This window comes from Armigeres subalbatus, chromosome 1, assembly GCF_024139115.2.
Source record: "Armigeres subalbatus isolate Guangzhou_Male chromosome 1, GZ_Asu_2, whole genome shotgun sequence".
Lineage (NCBI taxonomy): Eukaryota > Metazoa > Arthropoda > Insecta > Diptera > Culicidae > Armigeres > Armigeres subalbatus.
The window spans coordinates 265,215,965-265,230,787 of record NC_085139.1 but is presented as its reverse complement, the minus strand read 5'-3'; the positions used below and the strand labels follow the sequence as shown (position 1 = coordinate 265,230,787).

Genomic DNA, 14,823 nt, shown 5'->3' with positions numbered 1-14,823 from the left:
ATTCAAGAGGCTCAGAAGCCTCCTTCCACGAGGCTCAGAAGCCTTCTTCCTAGAGGCTCAGAAAACCTCCTTTCAAGAGGCTCAGAAGCCTCCTTCCAAAGGGCTCAAAAGCCTCTTTCCAAGAGGCTCGGAAGCCTCCTTCCAAGAGGCTTGGAAGCCTCCTTCCAAGAGGCTCAGAGCCTCCTTCCAAGAGGCTCAAAGCCTCCTTCCAAGAGGCTCAGGCCTCCTTCCAAGAGGCTCAGGCCTCCTTCCAAGAGGCTCGGAAGCCTCCTCCAAGAGGCTCAGAAGCCTCCTTCCAAGAGGCTCAGAAGCCTCCTTCCAAGAGGGCTCAGAAGCCTCCTTCCAAGAGGCTCAGAAGCCTCCTTCCAAGAGGCTCAAAGCCTCCTTCCAAGAGGCTCAGAAGCCTCCTTCCAAGAGGCTCAGAAGCCTCTTTCCAAGAGGCTCAGGCCTCCTTCCAAGAGGCTCCGGAAGCCTCCTTCCAAGAGGCTCAGAAGCCTCCTTCCAAGAGGCTCAGAAGCCTCCTTCCAAGAGGCTCAGAAGCCTCCTTCCAAGAGGCTCAGGAAGCCTCCTTCCAAGAGGCTCAGAAGCCTCCTTCCAAGAGGCTCAGAAGCCTCCTTCCAAGAGGCTCAGAAGCCTCCTTCCAAGAGGCTCAGCCTCCTTCCAAGAGGCTCAGAAGCCTCCTTCCAAGAGGCTCAAGCCTCCTTCCAAGAGGCTCAAGCCTCCTTCCAAGAGGCCTCAAGCCTCCTTCCAAGAGGCTCAGCCTCCTTCCAAGAGGCTCAGAAGCCTCCTTCCAAGAGGCTCATAAGCCTCCTTCCAAGAGGCTCGTAAGCCTCCTTCCAAAAGGATCAGAGCCTCCTTTCAAGAGGTTTAGAAGCCTCCTTTCAAGAGGTTTAGAAGCCTCCTTCCAAGAGGCTCAGAAGCCTCCTTCCAAGAGGCTCAGAAGCCTCCTTCCAAGAGGCTCAGAAGCCTCCTTCCAAGAGGCTCGTAAGCCTCCTTCCAAGAGGCTCAGAAGCCTCCTTCCAAGAGGCTCAGAAGCCTCCTTCCAAGAGGCTCAGAAGCCTCCTTCCAAGAGGCTCAGAAGCCTCCTTCCAAGAGGCCTGGAAGCCTCCTTCCAAGAGGCTCGGAAGCCTCCTTCCAAGAGGCTCGGAAGCCTCCTTCCAAGAGGCTAAGAAGCCTCCTTCCAAGAGGCTCGGAAGCCTCCTTCCAAGAGGCTCGGAAGCCTCCTTCCAAGAGGCTCGGAAGCCTCCTTCCAAGAGGCTCGGAAGCCTCCTTCCAAGAGGCTCGGAAGCCTCCTTCCAAGAGGCTCGGAAGCCTCCTTCCAAGAGGCTCGGAAGCCTCCTTCCAAGAGGCTCGGAAGCCTTCTTTCAAGAGGCTCGGAAGCCTCCTTTCAAGAGGCTCGGAAACCTGCTTTCAGTTGGCTCGGATCTTCAAAGTCTTGTAGGAAGCTAGATGTATAAACATAATTTGAATTGTAAAGTTTTACGAAAAACCACAAATTGTAAAAGTTTGAAAGAAAAAGCTTGAAAGAATAACTTCCGGAGGAACTCCCTAGAAAAATTTCCGGGAGGAGTCTGGTAAATCCGGTGCGACTCGAAAGTATTCAAGCGTTGGCGGTCTAGCTGGATAGCCACTTACAGACACTAAGGATGGGACATATTTCCCGAACGCGTTTGCAGCCTCTGGAGGATCGGAAATGGTGCGATAGTCCGCATCAAGATGTATTGTACCGCGCATAAAAAAATCTACTCATCCGCTTATTTTTCGTCGCAATCAACAATAAGTGCCAGATAATCGCCTAAGAAAAACATACCTGCAGCAAAAAAGCTTTTTAAGTTTTAAAATTCGGCCGTCACGTTGTGGTTTGTAGCGGTGTATGCTTTGATAGCACGAGCTGTTTGTACCGCGAATATTTTTTTCAGATCTGTGGAAGCCTTGAAAAATGTCTTCTTCTTCTTCTTCTTATTGGCATTACATCCCCACACTGGAACAGAGCCGCCTCGCAGCTTAGTGTTCATTAAGCACTTCCACAGTTATTAACTGCGAGGTTTCTAAGCCAGGTTACCATTTTTGCATTCGTATATCATGAGGCTAGCACGATGATACTTTTATGCCCAGGGAAGTCGAGACAATTTCCAATCCGAAAATTGCCTAGACCGGCACCGGGTATCGAACCCAGCCACCCTCAGCAGTCTTGCTTTGTAGCCGCGCACCTTACCGCACAGCTAAGGAGGACCCCAATGTCTGAAAAATGTCTGAAATGTTCGAATTTAGTTTACAAGGCACAATATATGCGAACAACTGTGCTTGCCACTGAGTATATTGGCACTCCCCCTAGAGTTCTACGGCTGACTTGGGTTTATGGAGTTAAGGCCCTTCACCATTCCTCTTAGCTTCTTGGATTACGCAGCGGCATTCTTATTGTTTTTTTTTGTGATGTTTCAACGCAGTACCCTTTCTCGGATGATCAGAAGAAAGCTTTCTAAAGAGAATGAGGCATTTCCTTTCAATCTTGAGCACCAGACATCCCAGCCGGCTACTAGTTTGTGGCATACATGCCCTAGCGGCATTCTGGACGAATTTGTGAATATGGGGTGCTGTTCTGTAAAACGTGCAGGGTTTGAATCCAAAGGAGAATGAGAAAATCTCTTACTTATCATGTCTGTATGCACTCTCGATATGTAGCATACCGTGAGAGACGTTTTTCGGTAGCTGTTACGATAATGAACTGATGGGGCTACAACCCATGATAAATTTCTTCTAAAAAGCCCCAATTGCGGGGGGCACAGGTTCTGATGATGCATTTCAACTTGTTTTACCCAGCTGTGTGAAAAAAAAAATATGGCCCCCAACATTAAATGAACGAGAACAACGCGTTTTATCAAACCCCATTGGTGGGGGCCGCCTATCCGAATCAGTTTTTTTCAACTTGTATACAAGTGCGATAGTTTTGTTTTCATGGCTTGTTATGTTTCGAAGAGGTTTTGCCTCTCTTTTATAGGGTGGTCGGTATTGGCCATTTTTGACAAATACCAATATTCGGTATTTGGTGGAGCCAATACCGGTAATACCGGTATAAAACCGGTATTTGTGAAAATGTCTGAAATAATAAAAAGAACATTTGGTTTGAACTTTTGGGCGAAAAACAATATTTATCGATAAGCTTAAAGTGTAAAAACCCAAGGTAAAAACCATCGCTAGTTGAACTGAGAAAAATGAAATTTAAGTAATAACATACTGAGCAATTCATTTCCCAATCCGCATCGGATTTGGTTGACACTGTTGCCAGCTACTGAGAATGCTCTCTGGTTCAATCGATGTTGGACGAATGGTTCCAAGAGCGTCGAAAATTAGTCTCAAATACTTGCCTTTAATCCCTTTAGATTCATAGTAGGAGAAATCTTTATGAATTACTTGCAAGGATCCTGGCGTCAAGGTAATTGCCACCAGCAAAGCAAGTATTTTGCTACAGTCTCTTAACGAGTTGTTCTTTTACCGACAAACCAAACAAATCGTCCATGAAGGTATCTTCTATGCACCGGCCGTCAGGTGTGGTCGTTGCCTATGCATTCTGCTCTGATACATGAATGATTAGACGCTTCAAGATCTTGTCCACTTGTTTAATCAAAGATGGATGTCTTGAAGATAATGTCAAAATCATGTCTGATCAATTTTTTTTCAACAGTGTATTCTTATCGTCTCTTGGACTCGTTCTTTGAGAGCATCGCAACGGCGGGAATCTCTGTGGCTTTACTTGATAATTTCCACGTCGGCAAAGTAGTTCCACAGCAGCTTGAACAGTTTTGAGGGCTTGAATTATTTCACCTACCGAAAACAAAAATCATAACCACGGAAGATAAGTTTGGATTGCAGCTTCATCGATCAAAGTTTTTTGAGGGCCCCCCAAAAACTCCCAGAACCGTTCGAGTATGGATAACATGCTATTCTAGCGTGGCTTGGTGTCAGCCACCAATACAAGTTCTTTTCCGAATTGAGAACGGACATATTTTTGCAGCAAATAATTTTTCACATGTGATCTCCGGAAGAGAACTACTACGGCACTTACCGTTTTCACAACAATTTCAATGAAGAAAAAATTTATTGGCAATTTGACATATGGCTAAAAGAATAGAGCAACACGTATGATTAATGACGATGATCATCGATTTTTGCGGTAGTGTGAACGTCGTCAACGAAGCTTACTTGTGCAAATGGTTATTCATGTGCGCATTCAATTGTTGTAAGTATTAGTGGCACGGTGAATTTTTAGCTTAACTGAAAACAATAGTTCGAGATTTTTATACCAAAAGCGAAATTTGAAATACCGAAAATACCGGTATTTTCCGTCTCTAAAACCGGTATTTTCGGTACTCAAAATTGGCCGGTAATACCGGTATTACCGGTTAGACCACCCTACTTTTATCGTTGTTCCTTATCTATTGAGAGCGATTTCTGCAATCCCTGGTAGAGGGTATAAGATTCCTAGTCGGTGGTGAAAAAGCAGGGATCCGAGGATACTGCTCTGGGGTACGCCTGCGATGATGTTGTGCGCATTGGAACTCGCTCCGCTGATCGTGACCCTGAATGTTCTCACCGACAGACAGTTGCCGATGATTTTCACCAGGAAGCTGGGAAGATTGTAGAGATTTATTGTCATCATGTCATAAATTGTTGAATGTCTTCTCGACATCGAGTAAGGCCATGGCGAAGGTTTTTGAGACAAACTTGTTCCGCATGAGGACGTTGGTAACTCGGGTCAGTTGGTGCACGGTTGATGGACTGTTTCTCGAGCAAGATGTTGTGATGTTCGACAGACTCAATTAGCTGGCTGTGAATCGCCTTTCGGAGAGGAAGGGTCATTCGTATGATTTTGGATAGGAATAACTTTCGCTGACCAGGATAATAAATAGTAATAAATAGTTGATAATCAACATTTTCAGAGCAATACAAAAGTCGTTGGCTTATCTTTCTTGATCGAATGGTCCAAAAAATTGAAAATCATTCGAGAAACGGTTAAGATATTTACGTTCGAAGTCTTATTTTCATGATGGTCTACCGCTTTCGCAATCGTAAAGTATACCCCAGTGTAGAAAACACATACGTAGTCCTACATCAAAAGTTCTTGTTCGTTAGTGTAATGAGGAGGATGTCTCCGACATAACCAGTAATGTGCCTAAATTTTGTTGGAGAACCTTTTTTTCTTAATTCAAGAAGCTTTATCAAAATGTGCCATTTTTTTTAATTCAAACTTGTACTACGACATAACACGATAGGTGATTGCCAGTATATTGTAATGTCCGATAATGCAAACCCCGTAAACATTGAGAAGGTGTCTACTCAGAATTACGAGAATGGCATGACACAAATTGATTCAATTTAGAAATCTGTTCAACCATTTAGTCTCCGATTGCCATAACGAAAGCTACCTTTCGTCTAACAAAATACGATTCACGTGGGATGATAATTACAAACGATTTCGAATTTCACATTCCAACCAACCAGCTCTATCCGCCTAATAACTATTGAAAGGCCTTCGAGTGTAAATGTGCGAAAAAGTCCTTCTAGCGTGTAATTGAAAATTTAATTCCCCCACATTCGGTCGGTGTGTTGTTTTGTGTGCCGTGTGCTGGCTTTGGTATAGTCCCGCATCCCGAAAACTCTATCGTTTTTCCATTTCGGATTTACCACATGTGGGACCCATTCATGGCTCCAACGGAACACATCGAATCGCAACGCCTTTGCCAGCTTTGCCAGACAGTTGTTGCTGGTCGGTCGGTAAAGTGCGGTAACACAGGTGAGATTTAATCGACTGCACAAATGCTTTCGCACCTGGCGCTCGCATCCTGTCCGTTCGGAACGTTTATTACGGCGGTGGGGTGGGATGGGAACACATTTGAGCATTTAGCTTAGGAGCTTCTACACATTTGAAAGGAACATTAAAACGACCGAATTGAATAGAGCAGAACCCGAACTGAGAGAAAAGGATGAAACTATTCAACTTTCGTCTGGTATCTGTATGAGGCAATTCCAAACAATTCTTATGCACTTAGCTTCAACCTAACATGTGGCTGTTCGACCACGGAATTTGTTTATAAAATGCTAAATAAAAACCCTAAGATCCATGGGGACGAGCATGGTGACGATGGCTGGGTTCGAGTTCCGGTTCGTAGCAAATAATTTTCTGGTAGAAAATTTTCTCGACTTTCTTGGAACATAAAGCATTCGTGTTGTTCAGGTTTCAACAATTGTTGTCTAAGCTAAATATAATATGAGAGCAGAATTCTCAAAATGTGTATAAATCACAGTCCTGTGAGTGAAATCAGTGTTTCTGGTTAATAAAGTAAACTTTGAAAGTGACTTCCCGCCACGAGAACAGAAAACTTATAACTAACCCAAAGAACCTCATGGCACTAACCGGTCGTTCATCAAATAAGCAACGGTGAACTTGAGTAAATTTATAAAAGTTATTCAACCAGATGAGGCGAATCTCTGTTATCGACTCCTTTCCACCGTAAAATCCTCCATGTAATCCTTAATGATTGACGATTTAGTCACCGTAAACCCCTCCCACCTCCACGCCTTTTGTGCTTATCTCCCGTAACATAATCTCGCACCTCAAGCTGGCGCTACTCCGTTCCCGTCTCCCACCCACATTGTTGAACATTTTACGATGAAAACGCCATAAAAACCTGCCAAATTTCCAACCCACACAATCGCTCACTTTTCATCATTTTTCCCCCACTCTCTCGCTCTAACTCGCTACATGTCTCCTCTCTTTTGCTTCCTCGCTCTCTTGCAGGTGAACATCAGCAACACCTGGACGCTGCCGGAGGACGGTTTCCCCGTCTTCTATCGGTACTTCCGTGACAAAATTTCCTGGTTCGAGGCGGACGCCGTGTGCCAGTTTCATCACGCTAATCTCGTCACAGGTGAGTTTATTCGGTGCGGTTTTTGTGGGTTACGGGAGGATGGTCCCGAACGCACCCGGGCACTTCTTGAGTATTGAATTAGTTTTCGGAAATGAAGTTAGTTACTGTTTAAAATATAATCAAATAGATGAAGTTCTAGTGTAAACATAACAACAATAAGTTATGTGTCTTCAATAAAGAGATTTTGTTTACAATAGGGTCTAATTTAAGATGCAGTGTAATATTGAGTGAAGCGCATTTATTGGAAAGCAGGCCAAGTTCCGATTGCGGAATGTAGAGCCTTCGGAGAAAGAAAGAAAGAAGAAAATATTTTCACCCCGCTTGAGCAGCCATGTGAAAAGTGGTTTGGCGTCAGAGCCTAAACGTTACCTGACTCTTATGGAACGTATGGCAGTGGTCATGAGTTGAGTATACATTCGTTTATCGTAACACTGTTTCCCATGCGGGTTCTGTCTACTAACATGTATGTTGTCTTTGAGACATTTACCGTTAGCTCAACTTCTGTTGCTCCACGTTTCAGGTGGGTGTATAGTTCTGTAACATTCCAAATGTTCAGTCGATAATAACCATATCATCCGCGAAAAAAACAAATTGACTGCTTCAGTCGTCAACGTAGTAGTTAGTTTGATAACTCCCCATTAGTGACAGACGATGGAAGATGATCTGACGACGTCACCCCATCCTGTCGCCTTTCTTGTAGATGAGGCATGTGATCCGTTCTTTCCACTATTCCTGTAGCTGTTCTGTTTCCCAGATTTTAGCTATCAGTACAGGGCTGACAATAGTCATTTTCGTCGTACGAAGAAAGCGAGAAAAATATAGTCTTCGTCATAACATTGCACGACGCTACACCAATTCGGTTTCTTCGCGCCGCATGTCTACCACGAAGATAGTCGCGCAGCCAAAAGTTATGACGATTTCCATCGTTACTTCTTCACACAATTGATTGCACGTCATTATAGACGGAGCATGAGCATGAGCATGAGCATGAGATGATCGTACAATTCGTAGTTGCTACTCCGTGATTGACCAGAACTAGCGGAATTGCACAGGGAACCAACAGATGGGACTTGGGATTAGCTCTCCATCCTCAATGTGCAAGTTCCGAAAGCTCAACTTTGAATGGGTCAATAACGGCGCCGGCCACGTCCTTACGATCATCGAGGGAAGGGAAGGAATTTTGTTGTAACAACCGTTGTTTTAGAAACCGACGAATCGTCTGCATCTCTACGGTTGTTACGGGAAGGAGTATTGTAAGAAGGAGAGGAAGTGTCATTACTTAGATCAGGATTCACCTTGGTAGGTGATGTAATCCAAGTAACTAATATGTTAATGTTGACGCGAGAACAAAGTAAAGATCAGTTACGACGTATTTTGTTGTGTCATTGTTCACCCAACGTAAGGGCAGACAATCAATCGCTACGGTAGAGCTATTGTTAATTTATCTTTTAACTGTCCGCGATAATTAATAATCGTGATTGTTTCATATTCATCGAACGCGAGGAAAAATAATCAATATAAAACATAGTTTTTTTTTCTCGTGCAGAAAAAAATAACAAATATAGTTATATCGCTTTTTACGTTGGTGCACCAGAAAGCTAAGAACTATGTACTGTATTGGAATGCAATTTGGTTTGTGATCATTCTTACATAATCTGCCCCGGAAAAATGTATGCTGGGTGTTTCTGTAATTGTAATACTACGTGGTCAGGAAATGACGTACCGCACATAAGAAAACATTACAATGTTATTTATTCATAGTTTAGCGGCGACACGTGAAGTTTTGAGCAAATCAACCACTTTTTTGATTTGTTATAAATTATTCAGAATACATCAATTTACGAGAAAGATCAAACATTTTTCAACTTCTAATCTTCAATGAAAGCAACATGCGAAACAGCAGCAAATAGAATATCCATTACGTAGACGACCCTTGAAACTATAGCCTAATGATTGCTTCTATGCATTCCTTCACACCATAAGACTAAACTATCTCGCATTTTGTTTTGAAAACTCAATGTCATCAAAATATTTCTATCATGCTGACTGCCATGGAGGATTATTAACTAATAATTTGTAAGTGCGTTGCCAATTTCCATTTGATTAATAAAACTCAAACTTTTATAATTCATTAAATAAAAATTTACTAGTCAGACGAGTTAAAGAAGAGACAACTAAAATCGATAGAGAAGATATCGATTTAGAGAGACATTTTTCCAAAACATAACAAATTAAGAACGAAAACAGTATGACTTATTGATGATTTATGTTTTGGCGTTGAACATCCGTTCAAAGAGGAGATGAGAATGAAATAGCCTACCACTATATTACTGATGTCATCAATATAGATGAAATGTTGAATTTGTTACCTTTATGGGAACTCCCAGTTATGCCAACATTTACCAGTTTGATTAGTTCTTGAAAATGAGATCCCGACAAATCGTGTATACCGTAATCGTCGCCATTGATGTGGGCTTGCATTCATCTTGCAACATCAGATAATTCACTAATTTAGCTCCAATAAATTGGTGCGAGTGTTAAAATGTGAAGTCTTCTATTTTGTACATTTAATATTATTTTCCAACATTTTGAACACAATTTTGACGGAGGAAAAAAAAGGCCTGCCATGCTTACTGAGACTCTCCAAACTATTTGCGTTGCGTAATTAAATGATTTTCTCAATTGGTATTGTATTGGGTGATGTGTGATTTTTAAAAACGTTTCAAGCTATTTCCGGAATGCTGGAAGTCCTGAAACTCATTTAAACGCCGGCTTTTGATATTCCGGAACATTCCGGCTTGGAATGATAATATGTAGTTGTATACAAAGTTCACGTCATTATATAATAAACGTATGAAGAATCTCTGGATTATCAGGAAAATTAAATATGCATTATGAGGATAGTATGTAGAACAAAGATATAGTGAATATGATATAGCGTGACCGTTTAGAAAGCTTTTTTTTAATTATTAGAAATTACATTGAACCACAATATGGTGACGATTGCTTCAGATATTGGGTTATTTCCTTAGGAAGAACAATATCAGTGTCTGTCACATCTGAATCAAGGCCAATTTAAGAAAATCGAAGCAAATGTTATCAGCCTTCATTGTACTCTCATGCTGTGCGCCACTATTTTTGATATGCTGCGTCTAGTTTTCAACTATGTACATTAATTTTAATTTCAATAATGAGTATAACGTATGTGATGAATGTAATGTATACAATAAAAATAATCCATACAACATTTCCCCCTTTTGTGCAATTGAAGGATTGTCAATCTGGTGCATTGACAATCTGGTGAAGAATTGATTTTCGGTACATCCCAGTCTTCCAGCAAATAAAATAATACTATATGACTATTATGTTCAAATGAAAACAAGTTGGCCTCCTCATATATGAATTGAGAAAATTAATTAATATAAGAAATATAATTGATCAGGTGGGGAACGATTTACGAACCCTCCATGGACTGCATTCTTTGCGATATGCAGCCATGTACCGAGCTAAATATAATCATAAAAATTATTTAAATAAACAAAAAATGGACAATTAGGAACAGTAGGTACGAAATGTGCAAGAAAATGCACTAAATAAAAATAAATTCATTTTGTAAATGTTCACTGAATTGGTAAATATACTGTCTGATTGGCCTAGGTAAGTGTGAAATAATTTGATGGACACAACAGTTCTTCACAGGAAGTTTCAGCTAGAGGTGTGCGCCGGTCCGATATTCGTCGGCGGCGGCGTTTGTCAGAATTTTGGCCGGCGGCGGCGGCGTTTTCGGCGTCACGCCGAAAGCCATTTTACCCGGCGGCGGCGGCGGCGTGAAGCGGCGTGGGGTTTTTTTTATTACGTTTTTCTAAGATTTTTTTTGCATTTTTTCGGCATATTCAAGACATTAAAAGAAGATTTTTTTTATTTTCGCATGAAAAATCTAATGAACTTCTCCAGAAATCTTTGGAATTACCAAGAGAAGCTCTTTTGAATTCCCACATGAATTTCAGCAGAAAATTTGTTGCAATTTACATGAGAAACTTCAGAATTTTTACAAACAAAAATTTCTTAACTTCTACAGGAAAAACTTCGGAAATTTATGAAAAGCTCTTGTTGAGTTTCTGTTGAGTATTCTTCCAAATTTGTACAAAACATTATTGATAATTGTAGTAGAGTGCGGCTGGTTGAATGGGTGTTCTACCGTTGGCTTTCTCAGTCTAGAATAATAAAGACGGCTTGTTTGGCATGGCCAACGATAAAACAGTCAATTCTTAAGAATTTCCGCGGGAGACTCTAAGGAGTTTTCGAAAAAATTCTCTGGACTGTTCAGGAGAAATTCTCCGTAAGTTTAAAGGCTCCCCCAGACCTAAGCGATTTCATCGCCGCGACGGCGACAACTAGTCGCCGCGATTCTATCGTTCGGTCGCTGCCGGCAATGTTCTATTTACGCTTCCATACCAATGGCGACATATTCGCTGTCGCCAAGCGATAGAATCGCGTCGCGACTGTCGCATCGCGTGTGTTTGGGGGAACCTTAACGGAAACTTCTTTATAATTTCCGCGGAGGATTGTTCAAAACGATTCAACAAAAAATTGTTCGAAACTCGAAAATTACATCAGTTTTGCAGTTATCGAACAGCTGAGCTTCAAAACTATGTCAAAGTCGATGATCACTGCATAGGGGTGAACAATCAGACGCACTTCTATTTTGACGACGTCTGACAAATGTTTGACGTCTAGAATGCGTCATGTTACAGTTATCGAACGACTAGTGTATTGTCTGTAAGAAATTCTTGGGAAATTCCATTGGCAGAAAGCCGTATGTCCGAACTGGTAATTTGGCCGAAAAAGTCGTTTTGCCGAATAGGTCATCACTCCAAAAATGCCGATTGGCCAAAATATCGTTTAGGCCAACAGGTCTTACGGCCAAATGCCAATAATTGAATGGTTAATTTAGTCCATAATATCCATCCGTTTGACCTAATGACATTTACGTTGAAAAGACTGTTGAACGAAATTTCGCACCTCTCTACTTTTGAGTCGATCCTGGCATTTAAGCCAAAAGCCATCTAACCAAATTCCATTAGACCGAATTGAACGTTCATCCGAAACTGTTATCAGGTCAAAAATGGTCTGACCAAAAATGTATTTTTACCGAAAACGACATACAGCCGAACTGGTAATTTGGCCGAAAAAATCGTTTTACCAAATAGATCGGCATTTTCTGTCAAATGACCAATTCGGATAAACGTCTTCTTTGGCAAAATTACCAACTTTTCAAAGAAAGTTGCAGAAAGGACATTTAAGGGTCAAATGTCTCTTTCTGTCAAATGCCATTTTTTACCAAATGGCATTTTTGGTCAAATGATGTATATTCGGTCAAACGACTTTTTCACCCGAACGGCATTTTCAGCTAAATGACATGTTAGGGTAAACAACTTTTTACAAGTCCGTCCAAACTTTCCTTTATATCGCTTTCGGCCAAACTACATTTTCGGTCAAACCAGTTTTGATCTGATAACAGTTTCTGTTTTGCTAAATGGTACCTGGCTAGATGTCTTTTGGTCTAAAGTCTAGTATTGACCTAAAAATAGAGAGGATACGAAATTTTGTTCAATGGTCAATTGTCAAAAAGACCATTTCGCCAAATAAGTGGCCATTTCTGACCATATTACCCGTTCAGTACGAGGTTCAGTCATTGAAATTTGGCCGTATGACCTCGTTTGACCAAATGACATTTTTGGCCAAAGGACCCATTCTGTCAAAAAACTATTTCTGCTAAATGGCATTTATTGGCAACGATGGTTTCGGCCAGACGACCTGTTAGGGCAAACGGCTTTTTCGGCCAAATTACCAGCTCGGCCGTCTGTTACTTTCGGTCTTATTGGAATGGAATGAAACTTACCAAGAATTTTTAATCGAAAGTAGAAAGAATTTTCTGAAGAAACCAAAAACAATCCTGAAAAACTCCGAGCATTTTGGCTATGCTAAACTAGCCGTTTAATGATGAACTTCTACCTGCAAAAAAAAAAATCGCTCTAATAAAGGATAAAAAACTAACCGGCTTGATTAATGTCGATTGGGGAAGTCAACGTTAAAGCATCTCTTTCACTAGTCAAAATTTTCTGTGTGAATTTTGAAGAATACTCAACAGAGACTCAATAGGAACTTTCCGTGAATATTCCAAATATTTTCCTGTAGAAATTAGGAACAACTTTCCTTACAAACTCTGTAGAGATTCTCATGTAAATCCCAAACAATTTCCCTTGGTAATTACAAAGAGTTCTCGAAACGTGAAAGTAGTTCCCGTGGAAAATCTGAAAATAATTTTCAAATGAATATTCTGGAAAAACTTGAAGTATTTCTGGGGCAGTTCATCAATTTTTTTAAGGCGAAATTCAAAAGATTCTCTTGTTATTGTCGTGAAAATATCCTAAATGACCAATTCAGCCGAATGACACTTTCGTCCGAATGTCCATTTTGACCAAATTGCCCTTTCTACCAAACGACTATTTCAGCCGAAGGACAAGTTCACGATTTTTTTAGCCACAGGAACTGTTCGACAAAATGAGATTCTCGGCCAAATATCTGTGGGCTACATATCCTATTAAAGTCTGGAAACATAATGAGAGCATAAAGAATATTTTGTTTTCAAATATGTATAAATCATCATGATTGATTACATATTTTGATCTCATGTTGCTGTAGATTACTAAATTGAATGATATGACATCAAACTGTGTACTTATTTTGCTATCGGAAACCAATATCAAATTTAGTTTTCGATTTGCTCTCATCGACAGCAGAATAGTTTTTGATTTGATGTCACGGTAAGCTAATTCTGCTATACGTTTTGTTATTTTAACCGTTAAAACGATCAAAAAGATATCAAATTAAGTAAACATAATCGATGATTTCACAACATTAAAACAAGTTATCGATTTGCTTTTACGCTTTGCTCGAGTAGGCTTATACCATTTAGTCTTTTCTGTTAAACGAGTCGGCCTAACAACTTTCAGTCTTGTGACTTTCTGCAGAACAACTCTTTTCTGTTTCTTTTCTGTTCAAAAATTCAATTTCAATTAGATTTTCATTTTTTCATTTTTCGCAATTTTCACACGCTTAGTTTTTACGGAAAGCTCTTCGAAGTTTTAACAAGTATCCTCACGAAAAATTATCTGAAGTTTCAACGTAATGTTGTAGAGATCTGTCAACAAATTATACGGAAAATCCAATGAATCTTAGGAGTTTCCACTGAAAATTTCAATCGGCGTGGAAAATTATAGATCAGCGGCGTGGCAAATTTTAAACAGCGGCGCGCCGATGCAAAAATGTCGGCGGCGGCGGCGTGCCAAAAACTACCGGCGGCGGCGGCGTGGCGCGGCGGCGCACAGTGATGCCAAGGCGGAAAAAAGTGAAGAAAATTGAGTTGAGCGTACAGCTTCGAAAGTATTTTTATAATTTTTCATAATGTTTGAAATGTCTTTCCTCAAAATTTCACGAAGATTGGATGAAAATTGCACGGGGTGCATCATGTCGATCCAATGGTAAATCAAAGATGTTTTTTAAAATTGCTTGCGCCATGTATGGCGAAGACATGATGTTGTTCAACCTGATTTTTAACTATGAGCACGCAATCGCACGCATGCCGAATTGGGCTTATTTCAAAGCATATTTATTCAGCTTTTCGGGGATATGATGATTGTTTTGCGCAAATCTGCGCAAATAGCATTTTTCTTCAAAGCATTCTTGAAGTAAACATAAGCATTAACACGCTGAATACAGTGATCAGAAAATCGTGGGAACTAAATTTTCAAACAGCTGTATCTCAAGCGTCTTTCGACCGATTTTCACAATTCTTTTACGGATGTCTTACCTATCTCATCTAGTTTCTTCATAC

At 40.8% G+C, this 14,823-nt stretch overlaps 1 protein-coding gene across 1 annotated transcript in view; it reads left to right on the top strand.

The window, feature by feature from the left end:
• LOC134207309 (mucin-2) overlaps positions 1-14,823 on the top strand; it is a 630,356-nt gene that overhangs the window by 391,389 nt on the left and 224,144 nt on the right. Inside the window, exon 2 of the mRNA XM_062683031.1 lies at positions 6,797-6,926. Within this exon, the coding sequence (XP_062539015.1) occupies positions 6,797-6,926 (130 nt within the window). The remainder of the gene's footprint in view (positions 1-6,796; positions 6,927-14,823) is intronic.